Source organism: Macaca thibetana, chromosome 6 (assembly GCF_024542745.1).
Source record: "Macaca thibetana thibetana isolate TM-01 chromosome 6, ASM2454274v1, whole genome shotgun sequence".
NCBI lineage: Eukaryota > Metazoa > Chordata > Mammalia > Primates > Cercopithecidae > Macaca > Macaca thibetana.
Genome location: NC_065583.1, coordinates 5,960,785 through 5,977,900, shown reverse-complemented (window position 1 = coordinate 5,977,900; position 17,116 = coordinate 5,960,785). Strand labels below are relative to the sequence as shown.

At 48.4% G+C, this 17,116-nt stretch overlaps 1 protein-coding gene across 1 annotated transcript in view; it reads left to right on the top strand.

Moving 5' to 3' along the window:
* The window catches only part of HRH2 (histamine receptor H2), a 51,032-nt gene extending 48,598 nt beyond the window's left edge, over positions 1–2,434 (top strand). Inside the window, exon 3 of the mRNA XM_050793232.1 lies at positions 1,348–2,434. Coding sequence (XP_050649189.1) covers positions 1,348–1,540 — 193 coding nt within the window. The 3' untranslated portion in view covers positions 1,541–2,434. The remainder of the gene's footprint in view (positions 1–1,347) is intronic.
* Positions 2,435–17,116: the final 14,682 nt, after the last annotated feature.

The following is a 17,116-nucleotide window of genomic DNA, read 5'->3' as shown; positions in this document are numbered from 1 at the left end:
ATGGCCTGGCCGGCACATGCCCTCACATGGAAGGAAGCGCAGATGTCAGCTATGTCTTTGTTCACAAAGCCTTACAAAGTCAGGCCTCCAAACCCACAGCTATCATCAGATGGACACTAAAGGCACGAGTGTTCCTTTCCCTCTATGTGGAAGGGAGAAGGAGGAGTACGTTTGATTCCCTTGGTGGCCGAGGTGTTCACAGCTGATCTGAATGCCAGATGGAGCAACTCAGACTTCTCCCAAACTTCTTCCCCAACTCGGGGCATGCTGCAGATGCTCAGGAATCATCTCACTAAGATTCGGAACTGGCACACTTTGACGGGGCTCCTACTGCCAGGCAGCCTATGTGTGCTTACTTTTATGTGTATTCTGTAACACTGAATTCTTTCAGGAGTAGGAAAAGTGAGGGCTGGGTGCAGTGGCTCACGCCTGTCATCCCAGCACTTTGGGAGGCCAAGGCAGGAGGATCACTTGAACCCAGGAGTTCAAGACCAGCCCAGGAAACAGAGTGACAACCCACCTCTATAAAAAAGGCTTTTTTTTTTTTTTTTTGAGACAGAGTTTTACTCTGTCACCCAGGCTAGAGTGCGGTGGCACGATCTGGGCTCACTGCAAGCTCTGCCTCTCAGGTTCACGCCATTCTACTGCCTCAGCCTCCCGAGTAGCTGGGACTATAGGTGCCCACCACTGCGCCTGGCTAATTTTTAGTATTTTTAGTACAGACGAGGTTTCACCGTGTTAGCCAGGATGGTCTCGATCTCCTGACCTCGTGATCCGCCCATCTCGGCCTCCCAAAGTGCTGGGATTACAGGCATGAGCCACCGCGCCCGGCCAAAAAGGCAATTTATAAAAACTAGCCAGGCACAGTGGCACTCACCTATAATGTCTGCTACTCGGGAGGCTGAGGTGGGAGGATCCCTTGAGCCCAGGAGTTTGATGTTGCAGTGAGCTATGATCACGCCACTGCACTCCAGCCTGGGCAACAGAACAAGACCCTGTCTCAAGAAACACAAAAACAAAAACAAAACAAAAATCCTGAATTGGATATTTTTATCTTCATCTGAAGTCCAGAGACACTAAGTAAATTGACCACAGGCATACAACATGTTAGAAGCAGAGCTGGGATTTGAAAGCAAGTCTCCTGAATACTCCTTCTTGTGGGTTGAGGGAAGAAGTCCTTGTTGCCTATAGGCTGCTCTGGGTGGCAAAGGGCGGTTCCCCTCCCCCCACCCCATCCCACCCTTCCCAGGCCCTGACTTAGTAGAAGCAAAATCAAGAGGCTAAACCTGGGCTGCCCCGCCTTGCTCTGCGGCCACCTCAGCCTGGCATGTGCTTGTGTCTCCTCAGGAAGCCAGCACTGTCCTGCACTACGTGCTCCAGCAACCTCCTGAGCTGCTCCAAGAGCCTGTGGGGGCTCAGGTTCCTTCAGAGACACATGGGAGGCCCCTCGGAGGAGCCATCGGGGGAGCCACTGTCTGAGGAGCCACAGAAGAGACCTCCCCAGAAAGCGGTGAGGATGCTGCCCTCTGAGGCTGTCTAGACCTAGCCCCAAGACACTGAAGATACTGCTCCTGGTCCCCAAGATGTGACTCCTGGAGCTCCTAAGGACCCAGTCTCCAAAGCCACCAAGGACTCACCCTGGACTGAGTCTGGGGGCTCCCGGAACACACAGTTGGGTGTGGGGTCCTCAGGCCTAGGGCGGAACAGCCTATTCTGTGCTCAGCATTCCCAGACAGGCACACAAGACTCCTCTGGGCCCGAGTGGGCTGAATCCCATGGGTTCAAAGCCCATGTTGGTGCTGGCCCTGGGAGTCACGAGCAGAGACGGTTGGACAGACGGGGATGCATGCACCTGTGTGTGCATGGGTGCGTATGTGTAGGAACGTGCATGTCCTCTGAGCAAGGCAGAGGGTATTGCAAGAAAGCTTTGGTCTCTCACTCCCTCTTGGGTTCTGCAGGATGAAGGAAAGGAAGGGTAAAGATAGAGACAGGAAGGAAACAGCTTTTCATGAGCGCCTACTGTGTACCAGGTGCTTCCCTGGCATGAACTCTTGTAACCCTTACAGCAACATGAGTTTACAGCAAGAACCACCACCCCAGCTTTACAGAGATGGAAACTGAGGCTCAGAGAAGTAAGGGACCTACTCAAGGCCACTCAGCACCTAGAAAGTGTGCCTAGCACATAGGAGGCATGCAAAAATATTTGTTGGATGGGTGAATGAATGAGAGGACGGGTGAAAAGCCAGGCCTCAAACCCACACCACTGACACTGCACTACACCGCCTCTCAGGAGAGAGGGCAAATATTTCCTTGACTCAGCCACCTTCCTCCTAGCAAGGCTTAGACCCCCAGGCCGTGGGGGTCCCTTCCTGCTAGAGTATGACCCTCTCTGGTGCTTGTCATCAGCAAGTGGTGTGTGGTGGACTTGCTGGGGAGAGTGTCTGCAGCCAGGCTTCATGGAGGGAGGAATGGAGCTTGAGGGACTGTAATGGTTGTGGATGGAGTTGGTCCCCAGCACTCTCTGGTGGCCGTATGACCTTGGGCACGTCTCCTGACCACTCTAAGCAGCTTTTGATTCTCCCGTCCAAGAGGGTAGGCCCCCTGTTCCTATTCACAGGATCCATAAAGTGTCTCAAAGAGACAGGATAGTGCCAGCCCCAGAGAGAGGGGGCTGTGGAGGGACATCTGCCCCCAGGGCTTCTCAGTGGCATCTCCTGGCTGGCCCCTGACACTCAATCTTCCTTGGTTTCCAAGATGCCTCATGGTCTTCCCCCTCCCTAACATCCCTGACCTCCCTTTTCTGTCCCCTTTGCAACTCATTGTCCTCTACCTGCCATCAGATGTGGCTGTTCCTCAGGCTCAGTCCGGAGTCCTCTCTTCTCACTCAGCATCTGTCCCCCTGTGACCTTGTCTGCACCCACAGCTCCAGTTACAAGGCACGAGGTTCGGTTACGAAATCCCTCACAGATTTATAACTGCAGGCTTGGCTCCTTCCGGGAGCTTGAGACCCACTGCCGCCTCCGCAACACCTCCACCTGGGAGTTTCAGAGGCGCTCTCCCTCAGCGTGTCTGCAGCTGCGTGCCTGCCTTCCCCCTGCACCTGCCCTGCTCCCCAGGTCCCTTTCTCAGACCTAAGCCTGCCCGGGCTTCACAGGCTGAGGGTCCACCTTGCCACCTCCCTTTGCCTCGGTCCTCATGGAGCCCTGGCTCCACCATCTGCTGGCTTCTCCCCATCTACTCTGTGTCCCTCCATCTGACCACCACCGTCTCCATCAGGACAGTTGGAACACCTCTTAGCACTCTCGCCCCCACCCAGTCCACCCTCCACCCGACAGCCAGAGTGAGCCATGCCAGATACAATCCAGGTCATGCCACACAGCTGGATAAAATCATCTTCAGCCCGGCCCTCAGGCCCTGCGTGCTTGGACCCTGCTGGGCCCTCTCCAGCCTCCCCCTGCACCAGGCCTCCTCTACAACTTCACTCTGGCCCTGCTGTTCTTTTCCTTTTAGTTTGATTAACTCGCTTTGCCCATTCCACGCTCAAAGCTGTTTCCACGACAAAAGGCTCCTCCTGCCCATTTTAGTGCCCCGAGATGTCATTTCCTTGAGGAAGTCTTCCTTGGCCCTTCGCACCAGGCCAGGCCCCTGCCACACCCCTCAGAGCTCTCCTTGGAAGGCACTGGCACGGCTGTTTGTGTGATTCCTTGAACACTGTCTGTCTGTCCTCCTCACGAGGCTGTGGGTCCTGTCTGTTTCTGGTGCCCGTTGTCTGTCTAACCCCGGCAGGAGAGTTTGTCTCATGGCAGGCGCCTAATAAATGTGTGTTGGATGAATGAGCAGAGAACAGAGAGTGCAGAGTGGACAAAACAGATGCTTTCAGCCGTGTATCTGCCAATAAACCTAAAGGCATGATTTGCCCTGGTGACCCCCAGAGGTGCTTAGTCTCTTGGCTGAATTCCTTCTGGAATCCCCAGAACCCCCTCCTTGGAAGTTTTCCCAGGAGTCTGAGGCAGGCAGGTCTCCCAGTCGTGGCCACATGACCTCGAGTGAAAACAAACCAGTCTGGCTGTTCACAGACTCAGCTGGTCAGAGCTCTGGCCCGAGGGGCCGACGCACCACCCGCCCCTCCACGTCTGTCTCTGGGCTGCCTCCGCCTTCTGCAGGCCTCCTGGAGCCTCTGCTGGCTGCAGAAGTGGGGTGCATGCTGCCCGGAGGAGGAACATCTGCGGTGGGACCCCAAATCCATGTTTGTGTTACCGTCGTGTTCCAATAAAACTATCGAAGCAGATGCTGCCTCGCGGTTTTATTTTTTAACTTCCTGGTGAGGAAATGCTTCCCAAACTTCATCAGACGGTGTCTTGATTTAGAAAAAGAGTCATGATAAAATGCTGGGGTAAAGGCCAAATTAAAAATTGCCTCAAAAAGTAAAGACATTTCCCAGAAGCGAGTTTTATCTGAAAGGGCCACACCAGCAGGGAGGGAAGGGCTGATCAGACGGACCTGGGGAGCCAGGTAGTTGGGAGGAGCTTGGTAAGTCTTCCCGGAGTTGTCAGATGCGGAGACACCTTTTTTTTACGTGGGAGAAAGAGGCGTCTTTAAAATGGAAAACTTGCCAATCAAACAAGCCCACAATAGAGAGTGGGTGGATGGATGAGGCACAAGCGAAAACCAGGTCAAGGGAAAATGCATGGATTTCGTGCAAAGAATGAATCCTAGAGCTACCAACAAAAGGGTTGTGAGGAGGAAGGAAGGGGGCAGGCCGGAGTTGAGGATGATGTTTGATCACCGCAATGTCAGCCGTGAGCCGTGCTCCCCGGCATGGTAGGGAGGAGGCCAGAGGTTGTGGAATTCTGAGCTTCCAGCCCTCCGGAAGAGCCCGCTAAGACAGACCCTGACAAATTTTCACAAGAAGCAGAGAAGAGATTGTGTGTTAATCAAAATGTACAGGAACCACTCTGCTGAAAATGAGTTTTAATATATATTTCAGGGGAGAAAAGACAAAGCTGGAAGACTTGGGACAGGTGAAGGTAGTTAATTGGGTTGGCAGATGTTGCTAAGCAGTCCTGAACTGAAGTGTTAACCCCTGAGCGACAGCCACGGGTGTGATGAATATCCGGGCTCTTTATAGGCAAGCAGCCAGGGCTGGGGCCTAGGAACTACAAGGTCCGGAATCCTGTGCCAGCAGGCTCAGATTCCACCAGTAGGAATCGGAGAAGCAAAAATCGTGATCGCTAACTAGGCAAAGGGGAATGGGGTTGCAGAGGGGGAAGGAGACCAGAGAGTCTTTGGGAAACTACCAAGACTAGGGCGTGTGAGGCCCAAACAGGCCCCATGGGCAGACGGGAGGCTTGGCGGCCACATCAGGAATTGTGTCTCCTCCCATGAGTCACGGGAAGCCTTTGAAAGGTTTTCAGCAGAGGGGGCTAAAATGATGCAGTGTGTGTTATGAAAAGTGCATTCAGGCTCCGGTGGAGAAAATAGATCAGGGGGAGGATCGGGGGCAGATCGTGAGGCCCCTGCAGCAGGTGGGGGTGGACAGGAACATTCTATGAGCATCTGCTCACTCAAGCTACATCTGGGAACCCAAGGGAATCAAAGCTCATGCCCGCCTGAAAGATGGGCATGCACCTGAACGATACAAGGGAATGAGGGAAGAAACCAGCTGTGTGGAGAGCGGGGTGGCTGCGGCTGGGAGGGAGGCGCGGTGCTCGAGTGTGGGAAGAAGTGGACCCAGCAGCTGTGAGGTTCTAGAGGAAAAGGCTCCTGAGTACCCTGGTTCAGGGGGTGTTTAAACCCGGTTTAGATGCAAGGTGGGTGGCGGGGAGTTGCCTGGTAGCCGGATTGAGGGGTGGTTTGCAATCTAATCCCAACTGAGCTGGGTGGGATGGAGAATCCCATTCTACTCACAGTGACTGAGCCCCAGCAAAGCACCCGGAAGTTCACCATGCTTGGTGTGGCCCTCAAGACTACTGTCGAGGGTGAGGTCATTATCCTCATTGTCCAGATGAGGCAACCGAGCTCGGGGAGTTCAGGTGGCTCTCCCCATGTCACACAAGCAGGAAAACATTGCTGGGAACATACGTTTCCCACCGGAATTCCAAGCATCCAGTGAGAATTCAGGAGCCCCGAGCCTGCAGGGTGAATGGAAGGAGCCCCCCACCCCCACCCTGCCACTGCCCCAACTGTCAACAGACCTAGGCTCATAACTCAATGTTTTGGAGGTCTTTGCGGAAGTCAGTGCCATATCCCTGACCTCCTCATTCAAGGTCACAGAGCACAAAGTGCTTCTCAGGTCCTGAGATGCCACCGGGCGAGCCACTGCACTGACCTGGCCTGAACTTAGCCCTCACTGCCTGGGCCATTTGGGGCATTACCAGAGTTCTCATGCACCTGGTGGGCCTGGCAGGACTCCCAGGGAAATAGGGCCCCAAAGGGACACACAGTGTGGACCACGTGGTTCCCAGATAACCCATCCGTCACTTTCCACTGACTTTTACGAGCCCCTTCCTGTACCCAGACATGATGTCAGCCCTTCTGCAGGCACCAGCTCGTCTCTTCCGTGACCAGCCATCCCAGGTAGAGATTAGCATCCCCACGAGCTGTTAACAACTCCAAAATTAACAACCCGAACAAGCAGCATAGCTGGGGCTCCAGCCAGATTCGCTTGTCTCCAAAGTCCAGGTCTTTTCTTTATACCTTTATCTCGAAATTAATTGTGAAGGACATAACTGATAATAGACATACAATCTCTTTTTAAAATGGAAACATTATAAAGAAAAGTAGAGTTTATTTGACACCCCCGCCAACCATCTTTTTTCCCTAGCAATTTCTTTCCATGCAACCACTGTTATCCTAGTTTGCTGTATGGTATTTGGTTCAGCTTATTTATTTTGTTTTTTTTAACAGGAAAGTTCTACTGCTCCTAAGGAACCAAATGCAACAATATGTCTTCAAGTTTCAACCATGCTAGCACATAAAGATCTTCCTCATTATTTTTAGCCGTGGGAAGGTGTTCTATGGTATTGGTATTGGTAGGTACCCCACAGTTTAGCTGTCTTCCTAGCCACAGACATTTGAGTTATTTCTATTTTTTTGGCTGTTTAAACAGTGATATGCTGATCATCTCATGCACATGTGTAAGTGCAGGTTTTTTGGTTGTGTATGTGTGTGTGTGTTTAGCATAAGTGTACCTGCAAATGTCTTTCTGGATGTGGAGTATACATGCTGCCGAACAGCCCTCCAGAGAAGCAAAGCATGTTCACACTCCCACCAGCAACACTGGGAAGAAATTGTCTCTTCACAGCCTCAACATCCCACCTGTGCCTTCTAGTCCTTCTAGTCCTCCTAGAGATGCCCTACTTCCAGGGCAGGACAGAAAAGGTAGGTAGAAGAAATACTCAGACTTCTCCTGAGGCTCACCCCAGGCTCTCCCTGAGCTCTACCAAGTCCTGCCTTCCTCCTTGGACCTCTGTGGAGGAAGCCAGTCCTGCCCAAGTCACCCAGCTATTAGAGGCTGTATCAGCTAAGAATGGCTGCAGGAGTGCTGCGTAACAAACATCCACAATATCTCTCGGCATGTGAGAGTAAACATTTATTTAGCTCATTCATCTGTAGGCAGCTAATCTAGGATTGGCTCTGCTGGGATGGTTCAGCATTGCTTCCGGTGTCTCCCAGGCTCTCCTGGGACCATCAGGGCCACCCAGGCATATTCTTCTCCGGGAAATGGCAGGGACATAAGAGAGCAAGCCCAGCAACACATGTGCATTTCAAGTTTCCGGGCATCTCATCTGCAAACACACCATGAGCCAGAGCAAGTCCCATGGCCAAGCCGTGGATGAAGCAAGTAAACCCACCCCTTCACTCTCCAGCGGAACTGAGGTGAGGGGTGAATGACCATCTAATCCACCACAGAAGCCAGGCCAGATATGACCTGAAATCTGCCTGACGCCAGAGCCCTGCAGAGCAAGGGTCTCAGGATGGAGACAGGGTCCCCCAACTGTCTGGAAATGAGTTCTTTAAAGATCCTCAACTCCCCATTATTGAAGTTGTCTTCAATCTCCTACACACACCACAGTGATTTTCTACCCTGCCCCACAGTGAGATCTCTAAGACTCAAATCTGGGCCTTGGCACTGCCTGGCTATGGGCCCCTCAGTGTTCTACCTCCATCACCACTGACCCACCCCCCGTGGTCTGGCTCTGCCTAACGGTCCAGGCTCACTCACAGCCCTCCCCCTTTGCCGCACTCTCCTCTCTTGCTCAAGGACCCAACCTCTCATGCATGTTCTCACTCCATGGTCTCGTCTGCTGCAGAATTCCCTTCCCAGGCATCATTCAAGTCCCAGCTTGGGCCTCACCTCCATTTCAAAGTGATCCCTGTCTCTGTTCCCAGACTAATTCATTTTACTTCTTCCCTTGGCACATCCCTCTGTCCAAGAGACACATCACAGACATCCCAGAGGGTCTAACTCAGATGCCTTCAGGGGCCACTAAAGCTCACTGGCTTAAGACAAACAGAAGAGGGTGCCTAGCAATTTACAACCAATGTCCCTGCTGTTGATCTCCACCCCAGCCATGCTAATTGCACACATGTTTGTATGACCTTGGCCAAAATGGACCAGAGCAACTCTGCTGGACGATGATGCTGCCACCCGGGACTGTGGGCCGAGTCTATTTTTCAGGAGAAGACATAAATTTGGATATTTATTAGGAATATTAGATGGGTTAATATTTGTAAAGCTCTTAAGAAGGATGCTGGGGGCATCGTAAATGCTGTATACTTGTTTTTTTTTTTTTGAGACGGAGTCTCATGCCGTCGCCCAGGCTGGAGTGCAGTGGCGCGATCTCGGCTCACTGCAAGCTCCGCCTCCCGGGTTCACACCATTCTCCTGCCTCAGCCTCCCGAGTAGCTGGGACTACAGGCGCCCGCCACCTCGCCCAGCTAGTTTTTTTGTATTTTTTAGTAGAGACGGGGTTTCCCTGTGTTAGCCAGGATGGTCTCGATCTCCTGACCTTGTGATCCGCCTGTCTCGGCCTCCCAAAGTGCTGGGATAACAGGCTTGAGCCACCGCGCCCGGCCAAATGCTGTATACTTGTTAAAGTAAGTGGATAGATGGAAGGAAGGGAGGGAGAGAGGAAAGAAGGGAGAGGAGGAGGATAAATTAGATAAATCTCTCTTTGAAAAGTTGGTAATTTAAAAAAATGCTATACTGAAACAACCAAGCCTTTTTATAGGCCACATTTGATCAGAAGGCTGCCAGTTTGTGGACTCAGGAACAGAACTTCCCTGTTACTCTGGGGGAGCCCCTAGAGGAGAAAGTAGGGGTGGGGTGTGGCCCCTGCCCAGAGCAGGCACCACTGAGGATGCCTCCTCCATTTCCCTCTGCCCTGACAACACCGCACACACTTCCCTCAGCCCCTCCAGGGGAACTGGAGAGAGCAGGCAGACCTCAGAGGAAAAGAAATACAGAGAGATTGGGAATTGCCTCTGTCTTGACCAGGGTTTCTCTACAGTGCTCAAGAGAGGTCCCAAGAGCCTCCTGACCTCAGAAAGGGTCTTTAGTGAGCCCGCTCCTCCCATCTTCATCACCATTGCCCTACGTCAGGCCTCGCTTTACCTTTCTTGGACTCCCCACTAGCTTCCAGTCCTCATTCCCTCCTCGTCCAATGTCTATGGACACCGCCCTGTGTCCCCAAGGGCATCTCAGAGCCAGCAGGTCATGGTATCTGACTGGCTTTGAATTCCAGCTGAGGGAACAAGTCACACTCCAGTTCCCTCATCCACCAATGGGGAAAATTGGTGGTATCTCACAGAGTTGTTGGAAGGTTTCAAAGGATGTCATGCCTGCAAAGTGCTTGGCACAATGCAGCCAAAGAGCTTAGACAATGTCATGTGCTCAATAAGCATCAGCTACTGCTACTGCCAAAGCGCAAGTCATTGAGTGCTCTTCTGCTTAAACATCTTTGTAGCTTTCATTACCTTTGGATGCAGAGCTGGCTCCTGGGCTTGACATTCACAGCCCTGCCTGATCTAGCCCGTGTAGCCTTCCCTGCTCCCACATGGATGCAGTCGCCAGCCATGAGATGTACACACCCGACTCTAAATGGTACATTCTTGACTTGTCAATTCTGAGCCTTCCAAATGTCAAGACCTTGCAGGCTGCCCCCTTCCAAAAGCAATGGAGGTCCTCCACCAACCTGGGAGCTTAGTCCAGGATTTGAGTGCCAAGGCAGGGCTGCTCTGGGCATTGAAATTGAACCTCTCTTAGAGACTTAGGGACAGAGCTCATTCTGAGTTGACTCCAGGATCTTCTCCCAGGGACCCAGCATTCATCTGATCTACAGTCTGAGCCAGAGAGGGAAATCTAAGTGACTGACACAGGCCCCTGAGTCTCATTCTCTCATCCATGACATGGTGGTACTGGGGACATTTTCTTTATGCTATTTATAACCCAAACTGCCTTTTCCAAAGAAGACCCCTTAATGTTAACTAGGTCCCCTTTGTTCTGCTGAGCACCTGGATGAATCTGAAAATTCATTTATCTGCATAATAGTGGGAGAATAATTTGGAGTTCGTGAGGTACAGTCTGGGGTGGCAGGTGGTGAGGAGGAGGGATGAGAAAAGAGAAAAGAGATAAAAGTCGTTAAGATGGGGACAGAATGAAGTTAACCATGTACATTCCCAAAATGACACTTGGAAGAAAAGTGAATGCCTCATGTTTGTTTTATAGTTGTACACACTGATATGCTGTAAATCCTTCTCCACCTCTCCTCCTGCACAAAGATCTCCAGGAGAGACCATTGCACTCATGAGTATTTTGGCTTTGGTAGTGGGTGTGGAATCTGGGGAGGGAGTGGAGTTTGGCATCTGGGCCCACACAGACCACAACAGAAGGGACCCTGGAGGAGGCAGGTTTCCAGAGCCAGAAAAAAACAGGAGACTCTGGATCCTTTGGGAAGTCACTGGAATCTCAGGAAGGCTGTGGTCTTCCTAGAGGGTAGTGAATGAGTGAGATCAAACCAGCCTTGTCCAGATCTCAAGGCATCAGGAGGACACAGATACCATTTTGTTTACACAAGTTTAATAAAATCTACCTTACAGGTTGTGGTGAGGATTAAGAGATGATGAATAAAAGCATTTGATACATAATGACATTATTTAAGGTGGATTTTCCTTGTGGTTGTGACTCCTTCCAATGCCAGAAACAATACTATAGAAATGTCCAGTTTGAAGATTTAGGTCCCAGGCAGCATAAAATGCTAAAGCACTGGGTGGATCTAAGCAGGTGTTCAAATGATTTTAAATCTTTTAGACTTGTATTGTGTACGAGAGGTAGAGGGGAGAGGACCCTCTTAGTTCTTGGAAACTGTCTCCTTTGAAACATGTCACTAAAGACGGGACGGGCCCAAGCTGAGTTAGAGTGTGAGCCAGCCAGATGGCAGGGAGCCCTGAAACATCATGGAAATAAACCACAAACATGCTAACTCCAGTTTCCAGGATCATTCTTCTCTCATAGCTGGAGAAATGTGCATTGATCCCTACACTTGGCCCTTTAGGGAATTTTCCAAAATCCCTTGTTGTGTTGACCCTTTTCTGGAGTGTTTTTTGATTGAGATATAATTCACATACCATAAAATTTGCCTTTAAAAATGTACAACTTGGCCGGGCGTGGTGGCTCAAGCCTGTAATCCCAGCACTTTGGGAGGCCGAGACGGGTGGATCACGAGGTCAGGAGATCGAGACCATCCTGGCTAACACAGTGAAACCCCGTCTCTACTAAAAAATACAAAAAACTAGCCGGGCACGGTGGCGGGCACCTGTAGTCCCAACTACTCGGGAGGCTGAGGCAGGAGAATGGCGTGAACCCAGGAGGCGGAGCTTGCAGTGAGCTGAGATCCGGCCACTGCACTCCAGCCTGGGCGACAGAGCGAGACTCCGTCTCAAAAAAAAAAAAAAAAAAAAAAAAAAATGTACAACTTAATGTATTTAGTATATTCACAAAATTGTGCAACCATCACTGCTAAATTTTGCAACTTTGCAAAATTTTTTCTTTTCCCTAAAAGAAACCCCACACCCATTAGCAATGACTCTCCAGCCCCCAACAACCAAGAATCTACTTTCTGTCTCTGTGAATTTGCCCACTCTGGACATTGTGCCACACACCGGCTATCAGAGCGAGTTTGGGGTTCACAGTGTCCTCTGCTGAAATGCAGGAACCCAGTAGTTCATGCCTTCGAGCTGCTTACCAGTAAAAAATAATGCCTTGTCTAGAGTTAAAACTCTTCCCTGTGCTTCCAGTAACTTATTTTTGGATACTCCCCAAACGAAACTAAGGAAGGAACAAAAACCGAAACAAAATTGGGAAATGTTTTGCTGAGTATTTTCTGAGTACTGACTCCATTGTGACCATGGAAATAAACAGGTAAGTGACTTTGTTTCTGTATATAGTTTTTGTTAACAGAAAAATCAGTTTTTCCCTGACCCAGCTAGTTTAATATTGAACAAAGATTGAAAGACATAGCTCTGAAGAAATGCCAAACCATTTACCTCCCTGGGAACCTTGACCCTAGCAAAGACTTGCCCTAGAAAAACCCTTTTCTCCCCCTTTCCATTGTTAAGAACTTTTACCCAAAACTTAGGAATAAAGCTAAAAGGTGACAGCATGTCCTTTGAGTGTCACATGGGGGGACCTATCTAGCAGGCCCGCCCAGGACTATCTGATTCTCCAGGGGAATGTCCCTGTGTTTGACTTACTGTTTACTATTGATTAGGGCCCAGACTCTGCAAAGTTACATGTTAACTTGTAGAAGATTAAGTTGTAAATAGCTTCCTTTTGGCCCATTAGAAATGCAAATGATTTCTGTACAGTGGCAGAGATTACACCAAAGGTTATAGTTTATTGTCCTGTAGGACATTACCCTGTTTGTGTCTAATTCAGCAATCCTATCCCAAGACATTCTTTCAGTGATGGTCTATGGCTGTTTCTCAGATTCTTATTTGAACTAGCTCCACCTACCATCCTCCTTGTTCTCTCATTAATGAGTTAAATTATTCTGTGTTTTCTGTTGACTATCTATTTGCACGAGTCGTGTGTTTAACCTTTTCAACATTACACTTAGATGAAATCTTGGGTTCTAACCACAGCCAGTGGGCAGGGACGCCCCCTGCTGGCAGGGCCATTGTATTCATTACACGTTATGAGCACAAGATTTTCAGAAGCTTCCAAAGATACTTGGGACTTGGAAAAAAAAAAAAAAAAGGAAAAAAAGAAAGAAAAGAAAACAGCCTTTAAAGTATGAAAAGAAAAATGCAAATTTAAAATGAGTCTACGTTTGATTAAAATCTACAAAATGCAATATTTTATTTTTTTTTATTTATTTATTTATTTTGAGACGGAGTCTTGCTTTCTAGCCCAGGCTGGAGTGCAGTGGCACAATCTCGGCTCACCGCAACCTCCGCCTCCCTGGCTCAAGCAATTCTCCTGCCTCAGTCTCCTGAGTAGCTGGGATTACAGGTACCCACCACCATGCCTGGCTAATTTTTTTGTGTTTTTAGTAGAGATGGGCTTTCACCATGTTGGCCAGGCTGGTCTCGAACTCCTGACCTCAAGTGATCCGCCCGCCTCAGCCTCCCAGAGTGCTAGGATTACAGGCTTGAGCCACCACTCCGGGCCTAAAATGCAATATTTTAGATGTCTACAAAGTATAGCTTGTCAGCCATAGCTCAGTTCAATTCATAATTACATAAAAATTATCTTTAATATGGGATATTCTGAGTGGTTACAATGTCTGATGGGAGTTCTTCAGGACAAAGGCAGAAGGCATGTTCTGTGCATCATTTTTACTTAATGTAAAACCAGCTCCATCTGCCCTATTTCCAAGATGAGATTGATCTAGGACTATAGACACCCCACTCCACCTGCCAAGGCCACCTTGCCTCAATTAGACCTAGAGCAAGAGACCTGCCTCCTCTCTACACAACCCACCAATCTTCACAAGGATGTGTGCTCATAGACATCCCCTTCTGCTATCCTGGAGACAACGGCCAGCCAATCAGCTTGGCTTTGTTGAATCCTTGCTGCAGGTTGTAAGAACCTAGAGCACACACACACACACACAAAATACTCTAGGTTTAAAGAATTGCTCTCCTGTGTTCTGGTTTTGAGCTGCCTCTCGAGCAGTTCCTTGACCAGCTGGTATCATGGGTCACTCCAAGGGGCCAGGAAGAGGTTTCTCTGAGGCTTTCATATCTCCACATCCACAGGTCACAAACTATTTCTTGAAAGATCCTAATACTGATTTTGATAATGTAGAAGTATCAATTTTGGCCAGCCATGGAGAACATCTCGAGCACAAGAAACTCTCAACCGCGCCAAAATTGCTCTTAGAGCCGTGGGGTGGGGATTAAGACCCCTGTCCTCCCAGGTCTGAAACCATCATCAGGTCCAGCATATTTGTGTTTACAAAACCAAATTTTATTTTGACCCCAGATAAGAGGAGAACACAGATATGCAAACTGCAGGCCTCAGCCCTTTGCTGAGGGGAAACTGCACTCCTCACTGGGCCTCGAAACCCTGAGATATGAGCTCTGGCTCCAGTTCAAGTTCTAAGGGAACCTTAGGGGGTCTGTTACTTCTTTATCTGTACCTTGGTTTACCCATCTGTAAAAAGGGATCAAGGATCAAGTCAGGATTGCATATAACTCATCTAGCACCTATTTAGTATTTAGTAAATATATGTTTTCAAGGTCCCATAATTTTGAAGTAAATAAAAATTAATTTATCCTACGTGTTACCAAAATGGTAAAGGTTTCCAGGTCAAAAAAAAAAAAAAAATTCCTGTGGTTTAATGTTTGATGAAGGTCCTTTTTATACAGACACCCTAATCTGGGGGGGTTATTCCTCGTCTTAGCAACACACTAAAATGTTTCCAGACACCACCTGAAATGACTCTCCCAAGTGTTAAATTCAATTGCAATTCACAAGCTGACATAACATTACTGCCTGCAGAATATGGTGCAGAATATGGTTACATAGAAACACTGATTGGCTTTGATCCTGCAGTCCTCTTTTCATATTCTGGAATCAGCTTTTTTTTTTTTTTTTTTTTTTTTTTGTAAAAAGCAAGCTAAAGGACTGGAAGGTGACAAATCAGTGAGAAGGGGGAGGAAGTCCTGGGCTGGAGATTATAAACAGCAGCAAGGGCTGTGGAGGTCTCTCTGGGGATTGTTTAAATATTTACCTCAAATTGAAATAGAAAGTGACTTTTAAAAATGGAAGGGATTAAAAATCCTTTATTTGGCAAGATCAGATCCATCATTATTCTTCCAAACCAGTGGTCTCAGGAAACGAAAGTGACATGTTATTAGAAGAAAACGGAAATGTTTCATTTTTGTACATTGCTGCTGGGTGATTCCTGCTACCTTGTTATTCCCTGTATTTATTGCCATGGCAAGCAGCTGTCAATCAGGGCTGCCCCAATAGGGAAGCACCCTCTCACATTTAAATCCTTTCCTCTATCCTGAAAAGCCCTCCTGCCCAGTGTAGACTGCAAACCTCTGCATTGCTCAGCCTTCTTTACCCCTAGGGTGCAGACATCTGACAGAATATCCCAATCAAAGGCTCGAGCAACTCTGATTTAGAAATAAGCTCCTCCAAGCAGTAGAATTGCAGGATCATATGATAGTCCTATTTTTAGTTCTTTGAGGAACCTCCATACTGTTTTCCACCGTGGCTGTACTAATCTACAGTCTCACCAACAACGTGCAAGCATTCCCTTTTCTCTGCATCCTCGCCAGCACCCGTTATTTTTTGTCTTTTTGTTGAGACTGGGATGAGACGATATCTCATTGTGGTTTCTGCCAGGCAAGGTCAGAGTCCCAGCACTGGGAAGTGGTCGACTCGTGGGTTCATTAAAAAAAAAAAAAAAAAAAAAGTACCAACAATAGTATACGTTTGAAAAAGGAAAAGTTTGTTAGAAAGGAAGAATGCTGCAAAAGCCTGCAGTGGGACACCTCAGCAAGAAGACAGCTCGCTGCAGTGAATTCTCCCTTAGGGGTATCTATGGACTTCAAGGCAGGAGCTGAGGGTTGTAAAATGAGTTTTGGCATGGCCTTCCAGAGATGTATAGAAATTTTAGTTACTTATAAACACTGAAAGATGCCTGGAACCAGATGCCGACTTTAGGTACTAGGGAAGTCTAATTACTTCTGATTTTCTCCAGATCTAGGGAGCTTTGCCTCCGGAGGGCCTGTCTAATGGTCACCAGGTGGTCTTTGCTCTTTCCGAACTCCTCAGATAAGGAGTTTTTGCCTCTGGGACTGTCCAATGCTCACCAGGTGATTTCCACTTTCCTCAGTTCCGACGTGGATTTCCCTCATGATAGACATTGAGCATTTTTTCATATACCTCCTGGTTATTTGTATGTATTCTTTTGAGAAATATTTTGCCCAATTTTAGACAAATAATTTGGGCTTTTTGCTATTGAGTTTTTGTTTGAGTCTACCAACAGATAATAGATAAACAAAATGTTATATATATATACACACATTATATATATTTTATATATATATATATCAGTCAATTTTCATACTGCTATGAAGACATACATAAGACTGGGTAATTTATAAAGAAAAAGAGGTTTAGTGGACTCACAGTTCCACATGGCTGGGGAGGCCTCACAATCATGGCAGAAGGCAAAGGAGGAGTGAAGTCATGTCTTACACAGTCACAGGCAAGAGAGCGTGTGCGGGGGAACTGCCCTTTGTAAAACCATCAGATCTCATTAGACTTATTCACTATCACAAGAACAGCATGGGAAAAACCTGCCCCCATGGTTCAATCACCTCCCACCAGATCCCTCCCGTGACACGTGGGGATTATGGGAGCTACAGTTCAACATGAGATTTGGGTGGGGACAGAGCCAAATCATAACAATACATGATGGAATATTATTCAGCCACAAAAAAGAGTGAAATTGCTGTAATATGAATGGAACTAGAGGTCATCATGTCAAGTGAAACAAGTCAGGCACAGAAAGACAAAAAATCACATGTTCTCACTCATACATGGGAGCTTAAAAAGTGGATCTCATGGAGACAGAGAGTAGAACGATGGTTA